This window comes from Mandrillus leucophaeus, unplaced genomic scaffold (assembly GCF_000951045.1).
Source record: "Mandrillus leucophaeus isolate KB7577 unplaced genomic scaffold, Mleu.le_1.0 Scaffold101, whole genome shotgun sequence".
Classification (NCBI taxonomy): Eukaryota; Metazoa; Chordata; class Mammalia; order Primates; family Cercopithecidae; genus Mandrillus; species Mandrillus leucophaeus.
This window is the reverse complement of record NW_012098210.1, coordinates 1,991,245-2,000,069: the sequence shown is the minus strand read 5'-3', so window position 1 is coordinate 2,000,069 and position 8,825 is coordinate 1,991,245. Positions and strand designations below refer to the sequence as shown.

The 8,825-nt window shown below is 53.5% G+C and overlaps 1 protein-coding gene across 2 annotated transcripts in view; it reads left to right on the top strand.

Annotated features, from left to right (window-relative positions):
* The window catches only part of DDRGK1 (DDRGK domain containing 1), an 18,834-nt gene that overhangs the window by 6,347 nt on the left and 3,662 nt on the right, over nt 1-8,825 (top strand). Inside the window, exons 2-6 of one of the 2 annotated variants that reach the window (XM_011974828.1) lie at nt 945-1,148; nt 3,265-3,377; nt 3,616-3,717; nt 7,148-7,270; nt 7,632-7,670. In XM_011974828.1, coding sequence (XP_011830218.1) covers nt 945-1,148; nt 3,265-3,377; nt 3,616-3,717; nt 7,148-7,270; nt 7,632-7,670 — 581 coding nt within the window. Of the gene's footprint in view, nt 1-944; nt 1,149-3,264; nt 3,378-3,615; nt 3,718-7,147; nt 7,271-7,631; nt 8,697-8,825 lie in introns of those variants that run through there. The other variant, XM_011974822.1, reaches the window with a different exon arrangement.

The window sequence follows — 8,825 nt, the reverse complement described above, 5'->3', positions numbered from 1 at the left end:
GGTGGCCGCGCTGGTACCCCTTTCTCTCGACCCCAAGCCAGAGTCTGGCCTCATCCCTCTCTTCATTCCCGGGAGCTCCGTACCTCCAAAGGCCTCAGGCCCTGGCCGGCGCCCACTCCCATCCGTCACTGTCTGGGCCCTTTCCCTCTGCACCTGTTAAGGTGGCCGCAGGGGTTTCCCATTCCTCCCAACCTGGCTCCAGAGCAGGTGCCAGGAAGGGGGCATCTGAATATTTTCTGCCTGCCCCCCACGAGCTGGAGAAGCGCGAGACGGCTCCAGGAAACTCCTGAAGCTCTATCCCTTCCCGCCAAAGAGAGCGCCCACGCTCCCTCCCTAATCTGCTCCCCGATCAAAAGGCCGTGTCACTGGCCAGGACACAGAACAGATACACCCATCCTCTCTCTTTTCCCCCATTTCTGGTCAGCGGGCGGGTTTGTGTGTCTTCCTGCTCCCTGGGCCCACAAGATGCCTCTGAGCACCTGCGCGCTCCCAGGGGCGGGAGGACCACGCTGAGGAAAGGCGGAGAGCCAGCAGGTCTTCCAGGGAAAGGCTCGGCTACTGCCGGGAAGTGTACTTTCTGGTTGGGGAGCCAGGTAAAACCACAGGTGGTGTTAGGCGAGAAATCAATGGATTCCTGCAGCGGGTACTCGATGAGAGCTGGGGACATCAGGATAGGGGACTCCTGACAGGCCAGCTGGAAAGGTGGAGCTGGGAGAGGAGAGAAGAGTATTCATACAGGCCCGAGGGAAGGGCTGAGCCACCGCCTGGGACCAAGCTGTGGGCCTGGGGGAAAAGGTCTTGCCAGTCAGACTGAGAAGTCGGGGCCTTGTGCTGTGAACAGCAGACCACTGAGCAGAGGAGGTGAGGCTTCCAGGCTGCCGCTCCTCCTGCCATGGGCCGGGCTGGGCTTCCAGGCAGCATTGTCATTTCTGTCTTTCCTACAGCCAGCCAAGAGTCACTGCACAATGAGGAGCTGGCAGGAGCAGGCCGGGTGGCCCAGCCTAGGCCCCTGGAGCCTGAGGAGCCGAGAGCTGAAGGCAGGCCTCGGCGCCGGAGGGACCTGGGCAGCCGCCTACAGGCCCAGCGTCGAGCCCAGCGGGTGACCTTGGCAGAAGCAGATGAGAATGAGCAGGAAGCTGTCATCCTAGGTGAGAGGAGCCCAGCCTGGTGGGGAGAGGGTCTGGGTTAGAGGGGGAGATAAAGAGGCCCCCAAAACTAAGTGGGGGAGTAGGGTATGAAGCCTCAGAGTAGGAGGGACATCTGGGAGCCACACGGTAGAGTAGGGGGATTCTTGGGACCTGGCATTTGTTCCACTGGGTCAACCCCCCTCTTCCTTCATCTTGGCTCTCAGTGTCCAAGCAGAGGGCAAGGGTCTTCAGATTGATTCAGAATGTTCCTCAATTCACCCCTTCTATCCTCGCACCCTTCCTGTTATGGGCACACTCATTCCCTGAGGATTTCACCCTAGAGGCAGAGTGTCTGGCCAAGAGTTTCTGCAGTTCTGGAGTGGGGTCACCCACAACCCCAGGAAAACAGTTTAAAGATGGAGACATTCTGTTGACACAGAGGTCTCCATATCCCTGCTTCCGGGAGACCAGGAGAGCCCTCAGGATTGTCTTCTCCAGTACTTGGACAGCTGGCTTGAGCCTGAGGAGGGGGCGTCTGGGTCTTTCTCAGAAACTGGGGGCATTTGAGGCTTTTGCCTTGTACCCTTAGGGATTATCCCTTTAGCTCACAAAGAGGCCCCTTCTTTGCCTACCTTTTGGCTCAGACTTGGGTTCAAAGACCCTTGCTGCACAGGTGTCAGTGGGTCTTTAACTTGCAGCTGGCCCTGAGGTAGTCATGGTGTTGGGACTGTCTTTTCAGCCAGGCTTTGGTGGGCAAAGGGATAATCCTAGCCAGGGACTAAGCCCAGAATCCTCAGCAACTCCTGACTGTGGTGAGGAGGATTTCAGATTTGAGGCAGGATAAATTTCCCCATAGGACTTCCCTTCTCTGGGGGTTTGGCACCAGAGACAGAAACCAGAGAACTCTGTAGTTCATTAGCCAGGATATTTAAGGTACATTAGGTGAGACCAGTATTCAAAGGTAAAAAAACCCTCCTTGGGCCAGGCGCAATGGCTCATCCCTGTAATCCCAGCACTTTGGGAGGCTGAGGCAGGCGGATCACGAGGTCAGGAGATCAAGACCATCCTGGCTAACATGGTGAAACCCCATTTCTACTAAAAATGCAAAAAAAAAAAATTAGCCGAGCGTGGTGGTGGGTGCCTGTAGTCCCAGCTACTCAGAAGACTGAGGCAGGAGAATGGTGTGAACCCGGGAGGCGGAGCTTGCAGTGAGCCGAGATCGCACCACTGCACTCCAGCCTGGGCGACAGAGCGAGACACTGTCTCAAAAAAAAAACAAAAAAAACACAAAGAAACAAACAAACAAAAACCCTCTCTGCTAATGCTTCCCCCATGCTGTATTCTGGCTCATCAGCCACAGTACCTTAAATATCCAGGCAGCCCTATCTGTGACCCCGAGACACTTGCATATTTTAACCTGATACCTCCCTTTTTATGACTATGCAATATCTAAAGTTCTTATCTTTTTTTTTTTTTTTTGAGACAGAGTCTCGCTCTGTCACCCAGGCTGGAGTGCAGTAGCATGATCTCGGCTCACTGCAAGCTCCGCCTCCCGGGTTCTCGCCATTCTCCTGCCTCAGCCTCCTGAGTACCTGGGACTACAGGCGCCCGCCACCACGCCTGGCTAATTTTTTGTGTTTTTAGTAGAGACGGGGTTTCACCATGTTAGCAAGGATAGTCTCGATCTCCTGACCTCGTGATCTGTCCGCCTCAGCCTCCCAAAGTGCTGGGATTACAGGCGTGAGCCACTGCGCCCGGCCCTTTTTTTGTATTTTTGATAGAGATGGGGTTTCACCACGATTGCGAGGATGGTCTCCATCTCCTGACCTCGTGATCCGCCCGCCTCGACCTCCCAAAGTGCTGGGATTACAGGCGTGAGCCACCGCACCTAGCCCAAAGTTCTCATCTTTTCCCTTGCCCTGTGGACCCCTCACCATTCTTCCATCCCTACATATTCATGCACCCGCACACACACATGCGCTTATGGCAGATGCCTCTGGAGGGCAGAGCTGGGCTAGTGACATTTGCAGGTGAGTGGAAGGGGACCCCCCCATTAGGAGAGGGACGAGGGGTTGGGGATCCATCATCGTCAGTCCTCTCTGGTCAGAACCTACTGTCTTTCTTTGATCATACCCAGCCCAGGAGGAAGAAGACGTTGAGAAGTCAGCGGAAACTCACCTGTCAGGGAAAATTGGAGCTAAGAAACTGCGGAAGCTGGAGGAGAAACAAGCGCGAAAGGCCCAGCGTGAGGCAAGCCGGAGGGATGGGATGCAGCTCTGGGAAGTGGGAAAGGGCCCTGCCTGCCTTTTCCCCTAAGGCAGACTCAGGGCTCCTTGCCTGCTGGGCTGATGCTTGCTGCCTCCCTGACTCTGTCTCCTGCTGCCTGGGTCTGTGCCCTGGCCCAGGCATTGCCTTCCCTAGTCTGTCTGGGAGGTGGGCACACTCTAGCTGGGGTGAGGGATGTGCCCCTATGAAGACCTCTCTCTAGGCAGAGGAGGCTGAACGTGAGGAGCGGAAACGACTCGAGTCCCAGCGCGAAGCTGAGTGGAAAAAGGAGGAGGAGCGGCTTCGCCTAGAGGAGGAGCAGAAGGTGAGGCCAGCCCCAACCCTGACTTCTGACCTTTGACCAGGCAGCCTTGCTTCTTATGCAGCTCCTTGGCACCTCCAACATAGAAGGTGGGCCATAGATCTGGCACAAGGGCAGGTTCTGGTTTATTTGTTCCCTAGGCTCCAGCACAGCCTGGAAAAGCAGCTGCTGAAAAGCAGAGCCCAGAGTGAGGATTCTTGTGCACGTGACTATTGAACTTTCAGGGAACATGTGAGGAACACGAGGCAGGCAGGGCAGCTGGGCAAAGAAAGCCAGGAGAGGAGGAAGAGATGGCAGAGAGGTGATGGGGGTCTGGATCCTGAAAGCCTTGAGGCCGTTAAAGATCATTGTAAGAGATGGTGGCTGCATTGAGGGCCTGGCATAGAGGAGGTGCTCAGGGAATGGGGACCATTGCAGTAAAGGTGACTAATGAACATTTGTTTGCCAGATGCTTCCTTTGTTCTGAGAACCAGGTTTCCAAAAAAGGGAACAGCGTAAAAACGTTGGGTACGTAGGGTTAGAGCCGGAGCTGCCCTAGCTGGGAAGACCTGTGACCTCTGACTGGCCTGTTGTCCCAGGATCCTGGATGTGGGTGCTGTGGCTGATAAGCCAGAATACAGCATAGGGGAGGAATTAGCAGAGAGGGTTTTTTACCTTTCTGAATATTTGTCCCACTTAATGTACCTTAAATATCCTGGCTCTTCTCCCCTGTAACCAGTTTCCCTTATCCTTAACATCTTACCTCACTTTAATACATTCCTCACAACTAATATTGACACATTATTAGTAACTAAACTCTAACATTATTCAGATTTTTGTTTATTGATTGATTAGGACAAATCTTGCTCTATTGCCCAGGCTGGAGTGCGGTGGCACGATCTTGGCTCACTGCAACCTCTGACTCCCAGGCTCAAGCAATCCTCCCACCTTAGATCCCCCTCCCCACGAGTAGCTGGGACTATAGGTGTGCACCACCATGCCTGGCTAATTTTGTGTGTGTGTGTGTGTGGAGATTGGGTTTCACCATGTTTCCCAGACTGCTTTTGAACTCCTAGACTCAAGCAATCCTCTTCCCTTGGCCTCCCAAAGTGCTGGGATTACAGGTGTGAGCCACTGTGCCCAGCCTTAACAATTTTGAGGAGTCCTGGGCAAGTAGTTTGTAGAAGGTCCCTTAATTTGAGTTTGGTTGTTTTTCTCATGGTTAGACCGGGGTTATGGATCTGACTGAAGAAGACAATAAGTGAAGTTCCATCTTCAATGCAACATACTAAGCACGCAGGTTATCCCCTTCACTTATCCCTAATGTTGTTAACCTTGGTCGCCTGGCTGCGGTTTTGTTTGCCAGCTTTCTCCACTGTAATGTGACTGCTTTTTTCCCCTCTTCCCATATTTCTTTGGAAATAAGTCACTGTGCACAGCCCACACTTAAGGGTTGGGGGGTTGGAGTTCTTACATAAATTATTTGGAAATCTCTTACAGGAGATATGTCTCTTCTTCCCTATTCATTACATATTAATGCAGTCTTTTTTTTTTTTTTTTTTTTTCCTGAGATGGAGTCCCACTCTGTCACCCAGGCTACAGTGCAATGGCTCAATCTGGGCTCACTGCAACCTCTGCTTTGCAGGTTCAATTATCCTGTCTCAGCCTCCCAAGTAGCTGGGATTACAGGCGCCCGCCACCACACCCAGCTAATTTTTGTATTTTTAGTAGAGACGGGGTTTCACCATGTTGGCCAGGATGGTCTTGAACTCCTGACTTCAGGTGATGTGCCCGCCTCAGCCTCCCAAAGTGTTGGGATTACCGGCATAAGCCACCGTGCGTGACCAGCCATTTTTTTTATATCTGTATAGACTCATGAGTATTTATTTTGTACTTTGTGTTGTAATCCAGTAACATGTTATTTCTTAATTTATTTTATTTTACTTTATTTTATTTATTTATTTTTTGAGACAGAGTCTTGCTCTGTCGCCCAGGCTGGAGTGCAGTGGTGCAATCTCAGCTCACTGCAAGCTCCGCCTCCCAGGTTCACGCCATTCTCCTGCCTCAGCCCCAAGTAGCTGGGACTACAGGCGCCCGCCATGCCTGGCTAATTTTTTTGTATTTTTAGTAGAGATGAGATTTCACCATGTTAGCCAGGATGGTCCGGATCTCCTGACCTTGTGATCTGCCCACCTTGGGCTCCCAAAGTGCTGGGATTACAGGCGTGAGCCACTGCGCCCGGCAACATGTTATTTATTGTGTTGTTCAGATTGTTCCAGCTTTGACCACTGGGAGCCGTTTCATTTGGCTCCTGTGTACCTTTAACACACACTCGTTGTTTTGTTTTTTGAGTACTTAGTTTCTGGCACTGCAAGATGCCCCAGACTCATCTTGTATATTACTTGCCCCAGCTTTAGCTTTCTGTTTGAAGAAAATTTTTCTGAGTGCTCTGGAAAATGGGTTGAGGGAGGCTGTTGTACCAGGCAGTAGTGGTGATGGAGCAACATGACAGACCAGGGAGTTTCCTGGAAGTTCGAGAAAGAAGTGGTCAGTCGGACCTCATTTCTGACCAGTTGGCTGTGTTAATTCACGGAGCCAGGGACCCAGGAGGAGGTCTAAGCATAGAAGAGCAGGTCCTAGGGTCTGTCTGCTGCCTGTGAGATGGCCCAGTAGATGTGTCACATGGACCGTTGTGTGTTTGGGAGAAGAGATTCAGGTGGGGATACAAGTGTGGTAGTCACTGGCAAGGAAGGGGTTGATGCTTTGGGCATGGGCGAGGTGGCCCAGAGAATGTGGAGGAGAGAGAAGAGGCAGGGCTGAATGATGAAGGAGGCGGGAAGAATGGCCCAAGGAGCAGGAGGAAATCCAGGAGAGGGTGGGATCTGGAAGCCAAGGGAGAAAAGAAGGATCACTGAGAGGACAGGCATATGAGACCTGAAGGTTGTGCCTTGAGTTTGGTGAGTGGAGGGCATGGGTGAGACTGTGGCAGGAGTTGTTTCATAGAACTGGGAACACAGAAGCCAGACTGTAGTGGGCTGACTGGGTGAGTGGGTGGTGAGGAAATGCAGGGTTCACATTTGCTCATGAGGTTTGGACATGATGGGGTATGCTTAATGAGTTACACAAGGAAAGGATGGGTCAGGTGATTGGAAGGTATTGTAGAGGGGGGTCATGGTGGGGTTTTCAACAGATTTTTGCTAAGATCCCCTGAGCATGAAGGGCAGGAGCAGGGGCTGAGCAGCATTTGTCCAGGTGATGATGAAACTGATGACAAGAGGGGCCTCGGCCCATTGTTCACCTTGGGGGATGGAGGAATGGGGGTCTTGAAGGAGCTCTGTCTCTGAGAAAACGCTGGGCTGTATGCTCTGGTGTCCTGCAGGGGTAGCAGCAACCAGAACAGGGATGGGGTGGGAACCTGCCCCCAATTCCTGACTTTTGCCTCCTGTGTCCACAGGAGGAGGAGGAGAGGAAGGCCCGCGAGGAGCAGGCCCAGCGGGAGCATGAGGAGTACCTGAAACTGAAGGAGGCCTTTGTGGTGGAGGAGGAAGGCGTGGGAGAGACCATGACTGAGGAACAGGTGGGCCTGGTGCCCCTGGGAAGCCCCTCTCTGTACCCATCAGTGCAGCCTGTGCCAGACCCAAGGCTAGCCACCCCATCCCAGATGTCCCGGCCAGGCAGTGAGAGGTGGGTGGGTGTCAGTACCAGCAGGGTTTAGCGGCCAGAGGCCTCGTCCTCAGCAGAGGCTGGTGCCTCCGAAACGCTTACCCTGGAAGGCTCTGCTGCTTGTGTAAGCAAGTGGTACATGCAGGTGGTCGGGTGGGCCCAAGGCAGGCTGCAGGCAGGTGGCCCTCAAGTGAGCAGGTGGTGCTTGGGTGGATGGGTACAGAACCCTGTGGCCTTGATAGGGGGTGCTCATCCTGATTTCTCTGCTTCTCTAGTCCCAGAGCTTCCTGACAGAGTTCATCAACTACATCAAGGTAAGCAGCCACGGAACAGAGCCTGAATGTCAGCTCCCTGCCTGGTGTGTGCAGGTCGGTTGCCTCCAGCAGGGGCTGCAGGCAGTGCATTCAGGCTCATGCAGGAGTGGGCAGGGGGGCCTAGAGGGGCAGAGCTGCAGGGTCCTGGCCAGGAGTGTTTCTCCCCGCTCCGACCCCGAAGGTGGAGAAGGACCTGGGTCTGTGTGGGAGGTGCAAGCCTTTGATCGCTTCCTCACACTCAGTTTGACAGTTTCCCTGCTCTTCAGACCCCACGCTCAGTGAGTCAGTGTGTTTTCAAGTCTCTTCACATGTGTTTTCTGTCAGTTCTGTCACACTGAGGCTCCACTGAGTTGAAACAAGCATCCTCTGCCATGTGCTCCTGACTGGGAACTTGGGTCTTTCAGAGGAAACAGGATGGTGTTTCCTTTGGAGTCTAGGGTGGGGCGGCAGTGTGTCCCCTTCTGTCTGCAGCCCCTGCGCAGGCCGCCTCAGTGCTGCTCCAGGTTGCATAAGCACATCCTACTTTGCTTTGCTGCTAAGCAACTTCTCTCCCACGAAGGATGCCATGAGGGGAGAGGTTTTCAAGTGCAACTCAGAGGTGCAGAGGCGGCTGAGGGAAGGAGTGCAGAGGGAGCGGGGGCGGTGGTGGGGGTGCTACTAGGGGCTGCCAAGGACCCAGGGCTTGCATAATCCTCCCGCCACCTCTCCTGAAAGAGAGCAGGGTTTAGACGCCTGCCGACAGTGAGGGACTGGGCTCACAGCCTTGAGTCTGGGGTTCCTAAGTGGGGAAAATGCTGGCAGCTTTGACAGGGTCCTGTCTGCTCAGGCTGTGTGCACTCCCCGCTCATGGAGCCCTTTCTCTACCCTGGCACACTTGATTAGGGGCTGCGACCGGGCAGAATATCTCTCACACTTGCCTACTGCTGTTTGGAACTTGTCCCCGCCTACCCAGTAGGCAGTAAGATGGTCCTGAAGCCCCTTCCCTGGAAGCCTTCCCAGGTGGAATTAGAGGAGGGGGTCAGCTTCAGCATCTCCCTTTACTCTGCAGAAACCAGAATAAAGGTCCCCAGTTCTAGCCCTCACTTTTGGTGGCTCCCTGGAGGTACCATTCTCTGGGAGTTCTCCAAACTCTTTTTTTTTTTTTTTTTTTTTGAG